General features: G+C 34.8%; 1 protein-coding gene across 10 annotated transcripts in view; it reads left to right on the top strand.

Moving 5' to 3' along the window:
• NAALADL2 (N-acetylated alpha-linked acidic dipeptidase like 2) overlaps positions 1 to 18,647 on the top strand; it is a 1,266,186-nt gene that overhangs the window by 928,429 nt on the left and 319,110 nt on the right. For all 10 annotated transcript variants that reach the window (XM_070582377.1, XM_070582380.1, XM_070582376.1 and 7 more), the window contains one exon: positions 16,548 to 16,640. In XM_070582377.1, the coding sequence (XP_070438478.1) occupies positions 16,548 to 16,640 (93 nt within the window). The remainder of the gene's footprint in view (positions 1 to 16,547; positions 16,641 to 18,647) is intronic.

Genomic DNA, 18,647 nt, shown 5'->3' on the forward strand with positions numbered 1-18,647 from the left:
TCGGTCTTTGTCCTGGAAAGTCAATCAGAACATGGAAATTTGAATTTTCAGATATCAGTCTGAGCTTGTGGCTCAAAACCATGAATGTTGTGAAAAAAGGAGAGGACAAAGTGTAAAATGCATTAATGTATTTTAGGATGAAAAATATAAATGAATGAAGTTAAAATAATTTTAATATGTTTGAATCACTTTTGATGAATAGAAAAAATGTATAAAACTTAACGTCATCAGTGATGACTTTTTCACATTAGAAATTTGGATCGTATCTTTTCAAATGAATATATATATTTAATTTGTTAACATCTACTTGAAAGTATGCATTTTTATCATTTCTTGAGCAGAGATTTAAAAAGATGTATTGAGCATGTCCACAAATTGTGGTTATGTTAAAATTTATTGGTAAATACTACATATTAACTTTTCAGAAAATATCCATGAACAAGAGATGTTAGTACAGTGGACTCCAGCATTATTTTTTGTTATGTATGAGACTAATCAACCTGTTCAGAGTGACCCCAAAGTTGCTATATGTGGGAAAATCTAGTAGAACATTATGCTATTCTGGTTAAAGAATGTCTTGAGATATCCATATGTGTATGTGTGCATGTATATGAATATATATATTGATATATATATCTCAAGTAGTAATGGAGTGGTATGGATGTGATATGGTATGGCCCATTTTGGGCCCTCCGAAAGAGAGAATTCCTTAGTAGGCCTAAAAAAAGTAAAAGAATTGATAACTTGTTTTAGAGCAGGGTGGGCTTTAATAACTTCTAGCCATCAACATGGAGGGAAATATCCAGAAGAACATAGGGGCCAATTTAATTTGTTCAGACAACTTCTATATAGCATACATATAGATATAGTGGCCACTCTATACAAAAAAGTTCAGTGAGCTAAACTACTTTAGGGAAGACTGATCAGTGTTGTGACAAATGGGAGCTGGATGTTAGCAGTCACTAAACTGTGCAATGGTGACACCCCAAAGTTATGACTCTTCAAGTAGCCAGTTGCACAGTGAACCTAGGAGTCTGAGCTGGAAGCTGATGACAGAGTAATCCGTAGAACTAAAGATCGGCCTTCATGAGCTGCCGTTCTGAAGTCCTCAGACAAAAGAAAAAAAAGCTTCCGACAATCACTTTGAAAGACTCTTCATCAAGGGTCTTAAACAGAGTGAACATAGGTGGGAAACCTATTGTCCAAAGTCCATAGAAAGTACAGTCAATTCTCTGTTTCCTGGGGAGTGAAGGTTGAGTTTACCAAGGGTGACACAGATCATTCACCCAGGACTTCTCAAGTTTCCAGCTTTCTGTCTTGACTGTTTTGATTTTAGGAAATGATTCAGCTTAGATTCAGTCTAGAGTTTTGTTTGTTTTGTTTGCTAAAGACCTAAAGACAGCCTGAGATGTGCAATTTTAAGCAAAATTACTTTAACAAGTGTTTACCAACTTTCAATGTTTCTCAGTTTCTTATATTCTTATCACATTATTTCTCAAGTACCTGTCGCTCCTTCCAAATTACAGAAGCTCCAACTAAACTTTGTAGTTTATACATATGATAAAATCCTTTAGAGCATACCATATCTGTGTATTTTGATGATACTTTTTTCACAATGGGCTGATGTCGTCATTTGCTAAGCTAGAAACTGCCGAATTCCTTACTGCATTTCTAGTTCAGTATTCTGCTATTTCTTTCATGTATCCAGTATCTCTCCCTGTTATTCTATTCAGTGTTATCCAGATATGTCTTACATGTTTGTGACTATAAGTTGTAAAGCCCCAGCATCCTCTAAAGCTCAGGGTAAATGTCATCTCCTCCATTAAAAGTCCTTTAGGGTTCTACTCAAGTTGGAAGTAGCCTCTCCTGACTCCCTCTGCCATGCTTTAGGCACTCACATGCTACCTGGCATTGCGGTATCACATTCTTCTCAGGCAGAATTTGGCAACTTGGATTTTCATTAGAATGTGTTGTTTCCACTTTATTTCTATATGATTTCATTTCTTTGATGTCTCCTTTATAGCCCTGGATATGATTGCTGTTTCATGGGTATTTGAAAAGAATGTGTATTGTATAGTTGTCAAGTGTAGACTTCTATAAATATCTATTTAAACTAAGTTCCCTAATCAGGTTGTTCAAATATTCTATATTTTATTATTAGTGTTAAAATCTCCCACTATGATGATTGTCTATTTTACCTTGTAGTTCTGTCAATTTTTTATTTGTATATTCTAATACACTAAAAATTTTTCAGTTCAAGGGAGTTTAGTCAAGGGCCTATGCACGAGGTGTACATGAGTAAAGGAAAACAGAAAAGAAATGGTGAACTACCCCAAGGCTACAATTGTTACTACTCCTAAACCTGAAGAGACAAGAAGAGAGAGTAGTTACAGGAACTGGCACATCCTTGAGGTGTAAGAGAGGGCATTATGAGAGGAGCTGTGGCTTTCAATCAAGGAATGTAGTCACTGCCAGTGAGCAACTAGCCAGGGAGGGTGATGGAAAATAAATACTCCAATCTTTCTCTTACCCAACCTACTGATCACTTGTTGATGCCTTCCATTGGCTAAACCCAACCTGAAGCCCAGACTAAAGGAGCCGGACAGATGGAGTCCATGGAGATCAACCCCTGGAGCACAGGCTAGGTGAAGGGTGAAAACAAGTATGGATGGGCAAATGGAAAAAATATGCAACACTGATAGTGTTGCAGTTGATTAGTCTGCTGACTATTTTGATGACTTGTGATTTGTAGAATGGTTTGGTAGAAAGATGTGGAAAATCTGTTAATCAATTTTCACCCATATAATGGATATGAAGAGGGTAAAAGTTATTTTTTTTCTGGTTCTTAGTCTTCAAATATCTTCATATTTAGATAATTTTACTAATTGAAAAGAATATTTAATTAAACTTTAAGTATTTTTTCCAAATGCATGCAAGCTCACAAGAGTACTTGCACACGTGGATGTGGATGTGTATATGTGCGTGTTGGAGACTCAGGGGTAGCTACTAAGCTTAAAAGTATGTGGTGAAAGAGATCAAGCAAATAGTTTTCACTCAATGTTTGTATGCTAGTCTCACTTTTTCAGAACCCAAATTTTATAGTACTAAGACAGATTTGGAGAATAGTAATGCATACTTTTACTTTTCTTTTTAAAATTTAATATCTATTATTACAAAAGCAGTTAATGTTTATTGAATTAGAAAAGAGAGATGAGCAAAAATATGAAAACAAAACAATGCATTCTGTATTAGTCATTTTGGGCTTCTATAGCAAGATACCACAGACTGGGTGGCTTAAACATCAGATATTTATTTTCTTACAGTTCTGGAGGCTGGGAAGTCCAAGCTCAAGAGACCAGAAAAGTAGGTTTTTGCTGAGAGCTTTCTTCCTGGCTTGCACGTGACTGTCTTCTCTCTGTGCACACGCAGAGAAAGTGAGAGACCTCTGGTGTCTCTTCCTCCTCTTATAAAGATGCTAGTTTTATCAGGTTAGGGTCCCACCCTTAAGCCCCATTTAACCTTAATTACCTCATTAACACCCTGTTTCTAAATACAGCCAAACTGCAAGGTTAGGGCTTCACATATGAATTTTGAAGGGACACAATTCAGTTCAGAACACATTCCTATCACCTAGTAATTATTACCATCAACACTTAATATAAATCTTACTAGATTTATGATATATAAGTATAGATATTTTTTTTACCAAAATGAAATCCTGCTACACGTATCATTTTGAAATTTGTTTATCTCAATAAATATCTCCACTTTTTTATGATAGTAAACTTTATCTTAACACAGATTATATTAAGTTTTACTAATCATTCCAATCTTTTACAGTGAGTTTACCCAAACCAAGATCCAATCCAGGCCTACAAACTGCATCTCTTCTAATCTGACGTGATCCTCTTTTTTCTCCTTTTGACGCTGAATTGTCTATGGAATCAAGTCAGTTGTTCCTGCGTGTGTCCTACTTTCTAGATTTGCGGGATGCTTCTTTGTGATTTTATTCAACCAGTTCCTCTATCTCTTGTATTTCCAGTAAACTTTAAATTAATTCTTAAGGTTTGTGTTAGAAAACTCATTATTGTCATTGTTAGATAAAAATCTTTAAGGAAATTTTCTTGTAGCTGATGTTATTGTCATATGCAGTATATGGTAAGACATAGCCCTATTGATTCAGGTGAGGTGGGACACAGTGAATATAGTTGGATTTTAAGGCTAAAATTACCCCTGTTCCTGATGTAAGGTGGCATTCACTGGAGGATAGACTGAAATGCATAAAATTTCAATATGGCAGGAAGCATATGGTATCTGTGACAGGTCTGATATCAGTTTGTATTCATTGATGTGGACATTCCAGTTATTTGCTGCCAGTCCATTCTGATTTGTCAGTATGTATGCCATATCAGTTGATAAATATTTTGAGTAAGACCCTTGATCTAAAGGATATAATGCCAACCAACAGTGTTGGTTAAGAAAAACATTTGGTGGGGGCCGGCCTGGTGGTGCAGCAGTTGAGTTCACATGTTCCGCTTTGGCAGCCTTGAGTTCGCCAGTTTGGATTCTGGGTGAGGATATGGCACAGCTTGGCACTCCATGCTGTGGTAGGCGTCCCACATATAAAGTAGAGGAAGATGGGCACGGATGTTAGCTCAGGCCCAGTCTTACTCAGCAAAAAAAAAAAAAAAGAGGAGGATTGGCAGCAGATGTTAGCTCAGGGCTAATCTTCCTCAAAAAAATAAAAAAAGAAAAACATTTGGCAATAGAGAGATCCCACATGGAAAAATGGATCAACCAGAAAGCTATACAAGTTATGATGGCATCAAATCCAGAAGCAGTTTATACTCAGATATTTAGGCAAGCAGTTGGCATGTAGGGAAGATGTTAGCGGATTACAGAGCCCCAATCATTAAAACTGTGATTCTAGAGGAGATTTCAGTCCTTAGGGTACAGGGAGATTGAAAAATAAAAAACAATTCAGAGCCCCAATGCTAGAAGTTCTATTCTAGAGTCAGGTAGCCAAGAAAGGTTCACAGGTCCATGGAATGAGACAAGTAATCAATTAAAATTAAGAACTCTGGGAAGAACTGTACCTAAGAAACCAACAGAGGCTTAATTATTAGAATTGGGGCTCAGCGTTAACAGCAATCATCCTCAAATGCCTCTAAATAAGGTTGGGATGTTTTCCTAGATACTGGTTATGCTTACAAGGCAGGTGGAAATAGGACTTTGTTAGCTATGGAGTAAGAAGAACCAGCCAAGCTTTAATAATAGCAACAAAAATTCAAGACAGAATTATATCTGGAGCATAATTTCTGTAGCAGATATTTTTCTCTGAGCATGGTGAAATTAAAGAGTAGAAAGAGGCAACTACTTTTATGTCTCTTAGCTCTGACACTTCTCACCCTATTTGAATACAAATGTTCTCTGAGTAGAACACATTTTCTCATCTTGAAATCTTTTGAACTTCACATTTCAAATTTAAAGCTGCCATCAAACTTTGAAACATGAAAGACAGAAAACATTTGGCAAATGTGAGCTGGAAATGTTCTCTTAAAGTAGCAAGATATACACACAGACACACGCACCGGCTTTTTAAATAATAAACTATATCTAAATGTTCTCCAGGATTTTCTAATTTTAAAAGTAATTTTTTATTTTGAAATAAATTCAGACATATAGAAAAGTTGCCAGAATAATACAAAGAACTTTTTTCTTCAACTACCCAAGAGCAAGCTATAGACATGATAAACTATCACATCTGAATTCTCCAACAAACAATGACATTCTCCTACACAAACAGCGAAAGCATCACAATCAGGAATTAAACACCCATACATTTCTACATGTATTCCATCGGCCCCATTCAACTTTTGCCAGTTGTCCCAGTAATGTCCTAAATAGCACGTAGATTTAAACTAGGACCACGTGTTGTGAGCTGTCAGATCTCCCATTTCCTTCAACCTGGAACACTTTCAGTCTTTTCTTGACTTCTATCACTTTATCATCTTTGAAGATTGCATGCCAGTTATCTTCGGAGTGTTCCCCAGTCTGGGTTTATCTGATGTTTTCTCATGAGTAAATCCAGACTCTGCATGTTTGGCAGTAATATTATAGAAGTGAGACTGTATTTTTCCCATTGTGGATATCAATTTGTCCCATTACTTGTATTACTAACTTTGATTACTTGATTAAGGTCATGTCTACCAGATCTCCTCACTGAAGTTACTCTTCTTTCTTTTATAATCAATAAGCATTTGAAATCATGCACGCATCCTGCCCCCACCCCTTCCTACCTCCACCCACTGGTTTCAACATTCACTGATGCTTCTTGCCCAAGTAGTTATTACCAAGATGATGCCAGTGGCAACCTTCCAAGTTCATCAACCCTTCTACTTTTATTATTTGGCATTCTGCTGTACAGCAGAGCTTTTTTTTTTCCTATTTGTTTGTATGTTCCTTTGCTTATTCATACAGTTCAGTTTACTACATTAATTAGGATTTATATTCCTAATTTATTCAATAGGGTATAATCCAAACCTATTTTTATTTTGATACTCAAATTGTCTTAGGTCAGCTAGTAATAGCGACTTCAACCTGAGTTCTCTGTCCTTTGGCATATGCTCATTATTCTTTGAGTATCTCCTTAGTTTTTGACACAGCAAGATGTACCAAATCATCCTGTATTTACCTACCCCAACCTTGTTATCAGCCATTTCTCCAAAGTCTTCGTTCCTTTGACTGGAGAAAGGTGTCTAGAAAACAATATGTATATTCTAGATGTGCTCATTGCTGCTGGAGTGTTACTTCTTTCTTTATATATTTATATAAAACCATAAGTACATATCAATACATAGATTTTTACTCTTTTCATGTTTGTAAATTCCTTCTCTGACAGTGAGAAATCTGTTTTTCATTATCCTGAATATTTTTATTTCAATTATCAGTTCCTTTGAGTGTAGTTAGTTGATGCCATTACTCCCTCCTCCACAAGAATGCCTTTCTCACTCCATTATAGCTCTGACAACCAAGCCAGGCACTGCCACACATGGGCTCTTCTACCCAAATCAAATGCTCTGCCTGCCCCCCCCCCCCCCCCCGCCCACAATACAGTTAACTTCCTCACTCCCCGAGGCTCCAATACTACCTGTTGTCAGGTCCTAAGTGGGGATGCCCTTAGTCTGCTTTAATGACTTCTCTCATTAAACTAAGAGTTGCTTTCCTCCCCATATGCAGACTTTCACACACACACATAGACACACACACACAGACATACACTCACACGCACACATTCATCATGCTTGGGCCCTGATACCCTGTGATACCCTGTGCTACCCTGTGCTGGACCACCCCAACCCATTGGGATGCCTTTTTTCTGTCACATGGTCTTTGACCCCTTGCTTTGGGCCACAGTGGCATCATTATTTACTGCCACTGTCAGAGATTCTAACCTTGGCCAACCATGTCTAATGGATTTAGGACTGACTCACTCAGGAAGAGAAAGGAAGGGAAAGGAAAGAGGGAGAAAATACCCATTGTTTTTGAGTACATGAATGATTAATTTGCATAAATATTATTGAGCAGTATATTTTACTCTCTTTCTTACTGTTTTCTTTTAGCATCCTGTGGTTAATATCTATCTTTGCTGTCATGTGTACATTTACTCCATGTTTCTAGGTATTATATAATATTTAAAAGAGTGGCTTTACTACGCATTTTATATGTCCATTACACCAAGGATGGACACTTAGATTGCCTTCACTTCCTTGTCACCAAACATTCTAGGTTCAAATTTCCTCTTGCTATTTTTTTTCTTTAGCAACATTAATTTATGGCCTTCCTGTATCATGTTGTTTTTGACAAGCTTGGTATCAATCTATTTCTTGTTTGTTTGTAAGTGATTTGCTTTTTTCACTCAGGGAACTTTTAGAATTTTTCTCTTTGTCTTTCACACTTTAAAATTTCACTATAAAGTATATATATGTTTTCCCTTTTTACTGGACAAATTATTATTATTATTCAAATATTTTCTCTCCTCCATTTATTTTTTCTTCTTCTTCTGGCATTTTTTCTAGAACTCCTATTTCTATTCATCATATCTTTTACTTGTATTTTTGTATTTTCTCTCTTTCTGCTTTTCTGTTTTTCTCTGGAAAACTTTCTCAATCTGATTTAGCTCTGGAATTTGTTTTTCAGTTCTATCCATTACTTACTATCTCTATCTACTCATCCTATCTATTGGTATATTTCTTTCAATTGTTCTATTTTCCATACCTCTTATTTCCTCTTTTTAAAAATGCTTTCTGATTGTTTCTTATTGCTAATACATCCCTTCTCTTGAGTTTAATTATAGTGCTTATTATTAAATTCATGTACCGTGGGTTTCAATATGTTTACTTGGGGTGGCATAAGTATTCATTGTGCTGACTTTCTTTTATGTGGTTCTGAACCTCAGACATCTCAGTATTTTACTCTGGGAGTTCATGTTGCCCTGAGGTATCAGCTACCCTTCTTGCGACTTATAGGAGGGCAGAGCTGAATTCAGGCCCTAGTTTATATCTTCCTGGGTTTGTATGAGAGAGAGTTAATGTGTCCCCAGGTACTATGGAACGATTCTAAACCACCCTCATTTTCTGCTAATTCCCCAGGCAGCCTCAGATTTCAGGGATTCCATGAAATAAGGTGCAGCAGTAGGAAGAGACGGTCTTCTTTGGTTTTGATTCCACCACCCGGGGAATTTGGAGGAGAGGAATAAATGCCCCAAGGGTGAAGCTTTGCTCAAGCCTCTTTACATCAAGAGTTCACCCCAGCAGATATGGGGAGGCTTTCCCCACTCAATTTCTGTTTCATTTATTAATCTCACATTTCTAATATTTTGTCCATAAACACACACATTTTTACCTAAATTCAGTCACTATGTGTATCTCTTTGTATTCTGTTCTTTTCACTTGTAGTGTATTCATGATTCTACAAGTTATTTTTGCATTTTAACAGCTACATATTTTATCACAATTTTCTAAGTCATTTTCCTGTTTGGGATATTTATGTTATTTCCTGTAATTGATATAGATTATACTGCAAAGATATCAATTATTCTTTTGGGATAAGTTCCAAAGAATAGGATTGCTATTGTTATTGCTATGCAGTGTGCTATTGCCTTATCAATGAATCGTTTAAATTAAGAACAATGCCAACAGCAATAGGTGCATCAAGAGAGTGAAAATTTATCCAAGATTCAATTTCATTATTCACTATTCATTATTAAAACTGAAAGTGTGATCAGTGTTCTGCTTCTAGTGAAAGAAAACAGATTCTATGTATATGTGTTTTCAGACATGGGTATGGAATAATATAAAACAAGATGTATTAGGATCATTATCACATGTGGGGATATAAATGAATAGATGAAAAGCTGCTTTTTGCTATGCTATACGTTGCTATTTGGACCTGGGCTTTGCCCAGTGATACATAAGAAAGTCCTTCTGTCAGTTAGAAAAATCCATGGCTTCCTCTTCAGAGCAAAGGTTGTCTTCACCTTCTTAGATCTCTGTGTTTATTTTTAATACAAGTCTTAGACTTCAAGATGTAGAAGAGGGCAGGATTAAATAATTTGAAATCTTTTTCTTGTGTGCGAGAAAGATTAGTCCTGAGCTAACATCTGTGCCACTCTTCCTCTGTTTTGTATGTGGGATGCCTCCATAGCATGGCTGGTGAGTGGAATAGGTCCATGCTTAGGATCCAAACCTATGAATCCGGGAACAAATGTCTAGGAACTCTATAGAAAATATAAGAAAATATGTTTTAAAAATCAACTATCACAAAAGAAATTCAAATATCCAGAAGCAACAATAAAGACAGAATGAAAAATCAGAAATAAGTAATAAAGTTGGCCCTGTAGTTGCCTGGTGTTGGGAGGTTATGGATCCTATAAATTAAAGTTGGAATATAACATTCACATGGGGACAAAGGACATGGTTTTGTGCCTTTAAGGATCAGGGAGTTGTAACTGATATCCTTTTATAAAAGTAGGACAATGAGGTAGAAATAGGAAGAGTAGAAAGAAACTCATACACTCGTGGAGGAAAGCTTTCTTCTACCTAAGCTCTGGTTGAAAAAAATCTGCCTTTAGAAATCAAAAACCATAGCTCAGAATTTCCACTGCTATTGTAATATAGAAACTCCAGGCCAATAAATTAGCATAAAAATTGTCCCCAAGCCAAAGACGCCCCCTGGGTTGCATGGCAAAAGGAAGTGCAATACTGGGAAAATATGTATCAGAGAAATGCCAAGCCAAAGATAGATGGAGTAATTATATTAATATCAGAGTAGGGAAGACTTTAGGAAAAAAAAATTGAGATGAAGATATATGCAATAATTGTTTTATATATTCTATATAAAAATCAGACAGATATAGCAAGTCCAAACTTGCAAATACATAACGAACTAGTCTAAAAAGAGACAAAGAAAAATGTTATAGTATTGCCAGGATAAATTGATAACTTAACATCATATGAGAAACTTTAACATATCTCAGTAATTAACAGAGAAAATATATAGAACAATTAACAAAGTTACAGCCACATAGTTTTCAAAGCATGATTGGCTGGATGTATAAAGGATTGCTGCACCAATATAATAAGGGATGCACACTTTTTATATGGAACATTTATAAAAATCTTTATTCTCTATTTATCAGATGTAATAGCCTATATAGTCACAAAACAAATCTCACCTAATATAAAAGTATCAGCATACAGACCTTGCTCCCTGTCCATAATTAAATTGTTATATATCAATATCAAAACAGTAATCTACACCTTGAATTTGGATATTTAAAAAAATATTTGAACTAATACACAGACTATAGAAATAGTTATAATAGAAATTAAAAATTTTAGAGTCTGTAAGATAATAAGACCATATATCAAATTAATGTATTATGGCTACATAGTAAATCTGCAGCCTTAAATGCATGTGTATGGATAAGGATTGAAAAGTAATGAGCTAAGCATTTAACTTAAGAAGTTAGGTAAAAAAAAAACAGAATCTGTTCAGATAAATTTAACAAAGACAATAATAAGCATATGACATAACATTGAAGTGAAAAATAAAAAATAATGAGGATTCACAAATCTCAAAACTAGTTCTCTGAAAATACTAATAAAACAGCTAACCTCTAACAAAACTGATGAAGGAAAAAAAGAGACACATACGTAGATTAACATTAGAATAGAAAAGGGGACAAAATTATAGATAAATGACAGTGACATTTTTTGAAGCATAAGAATACAATTATCAACTAAATGCAAATAAATTTAGGAGAAATAAACATATAAAATATCTAAATGTACTTATAGCCATTAATATTTAATTTAGAATATTAATTGAAATGAAATGAAAATATGCATTAAGTGAAAATGTGCCCTCCTTCTCCCGATGCACAAAAACATTCCATGACCAGATAATTTTATATATGAATGCTAACACTTCATTGTAAAATGGATAATGCCTGTGCTACAAAAACTCTTACAGAATCTAAGAAAAGAATCAGCAAAGATCCCTAAACATTTGCAAGGTTGTGTAATCCAGATATCAAAATCAGACAGATTTTGATTGAACAAATGAGAAGCAAAATTATCAATAAATCACTTAGTAAATATATATACAAATGTTCTAAAAATGTTAGTAAGCAAATACAGAAAACATATCATGACCAAGTAGGGATTATTCCAGGAATATATGCATTTTTTAACATTTTGAAGTGAAAGCCTTATATATACCTCAAAAAATGATTCAACATCTGTTTATGACAAAACCTCTCAGCAAAGAAGAGAAGTGATCTTCCTTAACCTGATAAAGAGAATTTCCCCAAAACCTACAGAAACATCTTTTTTAAAAAATAAGAAAATCATGGAAACATTCCTTTCAAAGTGAAGAACACAAGGTAAGGACCAAGGGATGCTGCTTTCACTGCTTCCCTTCTACAGTGCACTGGCAGTCCTAGACAAGACGATGAGAGCAACAACTAAAAGTTAAAAAGATTTGAAAGGAATAAACAAAACTATCTGGTTTTGGTAAGTAATTGTCTATAGTAAAATTAAAAATAAAAACCCTATAGATTAACTATTAGAACATATAGGATATTAACAAGAAGGCTCATTATAAAACCAAGATATAAAATTAGATAACATGCTTATACACAATGTAATAAGTTATAGATGTTATATTTTGTTAACATAGCAGAGAAACCCTAAAAGTAAATTTAGTAATAGTTGTATAGACCTTTTATGAAGAAAAATATAAAACAATTAAAAGAAATAAAAGCAATGGGAATAAATTGAGAGACATACCATATTCATGGATAGAAGACTCAATGTAATTTCCTCAAATGGGTCCATTAATTTAATGTAATCCTAATGAAATCCTGAACTGTCCTTTCATGATAGCTGACAAACTAATATAGAAGGTCATATGAAAATAATGGTCCATTAATACCCCACAAATTGAATAATAATTATATGACGATGATGTTGATGCTAATAGAGGCCCCACTATTTCAGTTATTATAAAGTTATGTTAATTCAAACAGTATGGCACTGGTTAAAGTGAAATGCAATAGTAAGGTGAAAAACAAAACAAAACAAACAAAAAATAATAAATTAGATCTCTTTATATGACAGCAGCTTCATTAATACTTCATGAAGAAAAATATTACTATTCAATAAATTATGTGAGAAAAACTGACTATCCATAAAGCAGAGGTAAAATTTAATGCCTAATTCACAAGATATTTTGGCTGTATGAAAGGCAAAATTTTGAAAATTTGGCTTTAAAATACTTGAGGAACATTTTTATGACATCAAAATAAGTAAGTGTTTCCTAAACAAAACTAAATGAAACAGAGATTAAGAACCCCTGAAAAAACTCAAGCAAAATATCGTTTTACCATATTAATATTTTAAAACATAATCAATCAGTCGAGAAAATATAAACCACAGACTGAAAAAGTATTTATAAGACATATTATTAATGAGGAAATAATATTCAAAATAAACAAACCCCACAATAATACCCCAAATGATAAACAACTCAAAGGAAAGTGGCCAAAGAATATGAAGAAGAGACTTGAATTATGAATATACATATGAAAAATTGCTGAATCTCATTACTAACGAAGGAAATGCAAATTAAAGCAACAATGAAAGTCTGATACCCGTTGGATTGCCAAAATTTAAAAAGTCTGAGGAGCAGCTTCCCATACCTAATAAAGTTGAAGGCCCACATATTTTATAATCCAGAAATTCTACTTCTAGTTATCTATTTGGAAAAAATATGACCCATGCACAAGAAATATAAAACATTTCATACTGTAATGTTCAAAATGTAAAAACAACCTCATTAACTCTCAGTAATAGAACTGGAAAATAAACTGAAGGTGATGCTACAACCAAATACTATTTAGCAGTTAAGATGAATAATCTAAATCTGCATTTACTTTCTATTTACTTCCATTGTAAAACATATAATGTCGAGTCGAAAAAAAAGAGGTGGTACAATTTGTGTAAAACGTCAAAGTCTATAAAATAATAGAATATGTTTATGACTATGTGCCTATACCTATGTCTACCTATAACTGTATCTATCTACCTAACTTACCTACCTGCCTAACACCTATCAATCTCTCAATATATCTATATAACAAAAATCTTAAAAATGTTAGCATTAACCTCAAGATAGGAAGGAAATCCGTGAGAATGCACTTATTTGGTTATTGGCAAAGCGTATCTATGAACAAAATATAGTATTAGAACATGTTAAAACTAGATATAGATCATCATTGTATTATTTTCTATTTGTTTATATATATAAAGAACATCTCATAATAAAATAAATGGAGTTTTAGAGTGAGAGATATTGTATTGTTCAGATAAAAATGTTATCTATATGAAGACCTGGATGTGAGTCCTCGTTCTGCCCCATGTGCTTCATTCAATAAGTAAAGATAATAGAACCTTTTTGACTTGGTGGTTTCAAGAATCAGTGAGATACAATGAGAGTTAGTGTATGCCTGTGCAAATGGCTATTATAAATTGTAAGGCACCATATTAACATAAGTTAATATTCCAAGCAGTATATTGCACATTCGTATATATTGTATAGTTTTCTCACTGCTGAGTTAGGAAAAAAATGTAGCATTTCAATCTTAGAAAACCAGAGAAGATTCTTCAGCCATATCTAACTCACAAATAACCTGGAAAGAGGGGCTAGCCCAGTAGCGTAGTGGTTAAATTCATGCACTCCGCTTTGGCAGCCCAGGGTTTACCGGTTTGGATCCTGGGCATGGACCTTCATACCGTTTATCAAGCCATGCTGTGACATGCATCCCACAAAAAAAGTACAGGGAGATGGGCACGGCTGTTAGCTCAGGGTCAATCTTCCTCAGCAAAAAAAGGAAGATCGACAGCAGATGTTAGCTCAGGGCTAATCTTCCTCAATAAATAAATTATAACTTGGAAAGATAAAAAAACTATAAAGTAATGACTTTCTTGTCTACAGTTCACTTATCTGGACTTTTTGGAACAAACCTAGAGCAGGGAATTAAACAAACGTGAGACCAGCTATGTGACATTCTGGAAAAGGCAAAACTATGGAAACATTTAAAACATCAGTGGTTCCTAGGGGCTCAACAGGGAGAGAGAGAGGAAAGGATAAATAGGTGGAGCACGGGAGATTTTTAGGGCAACGAAACTTTTCTGTATGATGCTATAATGGTGGATTCATGCTATTATGCATTTCTCAAAACCTATTGAGTGTACAACACAAAGAGTAAACCCTAATGTAAACTATGGACTTGAGTTAATAATAATATGTTAATATTGGCTCAGCCAGCCCTGATGATCTAGTGGTTAAGATTCGGTGCTCTCACCACTGTGGCCAAAGTTCAATTCCCACTCAGGGAACCACTCCCTCCAGTCTGTCAGTTGTCATAATGTGGCAACTGCGTGTTGCTGTGATGCTGAAAGTGATACCACTGGTACGTCAAATACCAGCAGGGTCACCCATGGTAGACAGGTTTCAGCAGAGCTTCCAGAATAAGACAGACTAGGAAGAAGGACCTGGCCACTCACTTCTGAAAAAATTGTCCGTGAAAACCCTATGAAAGTAGTGCAGCATTGTCTGATATGGCACTGAAGGTGAGCGGGTAGCGCAAAAAGACCAGGCAGGGTCTTGCTCTGCTGTACACAGCGTTGCTAGAGGTCAGAATTGCCTGGATGGCCAAAAAAAATGAAAAAGTATTGGCTCATCAATGGTAACAAATGTTGATCACACTAATGCAGGATGCTAATAATAAGTGCAGGGGAAAGACAGGGTATGTGGGAACTCTGTACTTTCTGCTCAATTTTGCCAGCAATCTGAAACTAGTTTAAAAAACAAAGTATATTAATTTGAAACAAACAAAAATGCACAGCACCTATGCATTAGAACCGCAAGACCCAGACTCTAAGCAGATTTCCTTTTCCCACACGTGAGGCTCTCAGGCATTCTCTCAGGACTTCTTTACTCTTATTTTAGTTATAATTTTAACAGATTCAGTATAGTGATTTTTCAATTAAACTGTTAGTAGGGTACATTTAAGGAAAGAAGTAACTTATTTGTCATAATAATTTTCATCCAGCAATAAGAAGTGACATTTGAAGGCCTGTTAGTGTAGCATGTATAGCTACTTTCTATTTGCCACTCCTCTCCCCAAAGGTACCACTTGGCTGCCCTTGAACTTCCCCTAGAAACCCCCCCAGACTTCCCAGGATCCATCAAATACAGGATTAACACATGTCACCACCAAAAACCTTTAAAGACCACTGCAAGTCTGTGACTGGAGTCCCTCCTGATTGTTGTCATTACCTTATTTGTTGTCAAAACTTCTGAATATCTGGCATGAATGGAAGAAATCAGAGAGGCAGAGTAATTGGTGGAGATTTAGAATAGAGCTGAGACACCTACAAATACAGGTGGAAATGAAGACTCTAATATTTGAAAATATGTATCACTTTAAGAATCTTTATTCTTTACAGTTTTCAGAGTAATAATATAGTAGTGAGTCACACAGGAAATGTTATCTTCCACATATTCTTTTCTTGAAGCTAGAAAAGTACTTAAAGTTCTTTGGATATATTTTTATCTGATCTTTTTTTCCTTTTTTAAATATGAGTTGCCCACATCTCCCCGACGTCTTCTGTTTGATCTCATGTTGAACCGTGTTGTGGCTCCAAATATGAAGTTTAGAATTGCTTATTTATGGCTCTGCAGTGCTATCAGGCTAACAATTGTATCTTAGTCATCACTGCAAACAAGAATCTACAAATAGAGTCTACACAAAGTATTGAATAATTATTTGTCAAAAAAGTGTAACTTTGGTTATCTAGAAAAATTCAATTATTTGAAATTCTTTTGCTTATGATATTGGATAAATAAATTTGAATGTTTTAAGAAAAGACATACAAGATATAGAGAAATGAACATCTTTTAAAATTGTTTTTTTTCAGAAGAAAGAATTGTCAACATGCAAGTTCAGACAGTTACAAAATTCAAAACAGTTACTAACGTTGTTGGATATTTAAAGGGCTTGACTTCTCCAGGTAAGTAGGGTTAAGTATTTATAATCTACACTTTATATGAAACATCACAAAGAAATGCTCTATAATAATTTAGTAGCATAGTTAAATATCCTACTTTAGAAGTAACGCAAAGTTTATACCACTCGAAGAGTGAATAAAAATGAAACCAAGAAGTAGGTCTTTATTCTCTTTCTTCCCATATCTCTTCAAAAGTAAATCATAGCAGAGACTATAAGAGGGGAAAGAAACCAAAAATGGAGAACACAGAGTTTAGATTTGTTAAACTGTAATGTGCCTGGTGAAGAAAAGCTACAAAAGCCAATGTTTTCTTTTATTCACTATAATGCCATTGAAGTTTTTATTTTTGTCAAGGAAAGGATTTCAAAAAAGAAAATATTCTCGTTTTAATGGTGTTTTTTAAAAAATAAAAGCTTTTGTCTCCAAATCTAATCTTTTAATGTTAATCTATGTTCCATCTCTGACCCTTGGTGCACTGACAATTCTGCCTAGCATTTGTATGGCTTTAGGTTTTGAAGGTGCTTATGAAAATGATCACCTGGTTAAATTCTAAATAATTTGGTGCCTTGTTATAGGATGCTGACGGGATCTTCATACAATATTATACAGGCTAAAAAAGTAAAAATAACTGACATATATATTAAGAAATTAATAGCAACCCTTCCAAATACACCATGAAGTTGAATCACATATTACCATCTGATGTGTTTGTCATACAATGTAGAGTGCAATACTATTTTTAGTACACTTGTGCCACTTCTGTTGATTTGGTTGGGGCATTTATTCAAGTTCTCCTTGGAGAATTATTCTTCTCCATGACTTTAGTCAAATTGATCCCACAATTGCTATCCCAGAGAATGTTGAGATCCGGTTTTGCATTCACCCAATTTCTTGCAAGCCAACACTTAGAAAATTCGTGGGAAGTATGTATTCTCTCTGATTTCCTTACAGTAGCAATGTTGAACAATCTCTGATCATCATAAAGATATAAATGTATTTGAAAATTGTTGCTGTTGCATTTCAACCATTTCGACAAATTTCCATCATAAGGATCTATAATTTAAGCACTAGAAATATTTATCATCATTGCTGTATTTGGAAGTCATTACTGAAAAACCAAATTGTACACTATTATAATAGCTTTAGGGTAAAAGAGCTTCCTGTATTGAAATTCAATATGAAAAAAAAAACCAGTTTTTTTTTCCCCCGAAGATTGGCACCTGGGCTAACAACTGTTGCCAATCTCTTTTTTTTTTTTTTCTGCTTTATCTCCCCACACCCCACCCCCCTGCCCTGTACACAGTTGTATATCTTAGTTGCATGTCCTTCTAGTTGTGGGATGTGGGACGCCACCTCAACGTTGCCTGACGAGTGGTGCCATGTCCGCGCCCAGGATCTGAACCCAGGGCCACCTCAGCTGAGCGTGTGAGCTTAACCACTTGGCCACGGAGCTGGCCCCCAAAACCCAGTTTTTTAAAATCAATTTGCTTCTTAACTCTTGTTTATTTGAATTCTACACAAAAATATTGGCTGTTCATTCACATAATTTTCTTATTTAATGACTCTGAAGATTAGAAACAATCATCAATTAGTATGAAGGTTTTTAGCTATGATTTATTTAGAATATAGACAATTCCAAACAGAAGTTTCACACGTATCTGAGAGATGAATGAATAAATTCCTAGGGTTTCAACATTTATAGACACACTATGTACACCATTAGTGAAATTTTGCTAAAATGTTGACAGATCAAATTCATTGCTGTTTCCAATATCCGTATGGAAAACTCAAATAGCTTCACACAGTGATGTTTCCCATAAAGTAGCTTTTTGATGCTATGAATTCAGGGGGTGATTAATTTATTCCACACGTGTAGTACTTATTATGTGTCAGGCACTGTTCAAAGTGCCTCACAAATAGTAACTCACTTAAACTCAAAACAAGGGAATAATGTATGTACTATTTTTATTCCCATTTGTAGCTGAAGAAATTAAGGCACAGAGAAGTCAC

Source organism: Equus przewalskii, chromosome 18 (assembly GCF_037783145.1).
Source record: "Equus przewalskii isolate Varuska chromosome 18, EquPr2, whole genome shotgun sequence".
Taxonomy (NCBI): domain Eukaryota; kingdom Metazoa; phylum Chordata; class Mammalia; order Perissodactyla; family Equidae; genus Equus; species Equus przewalskii.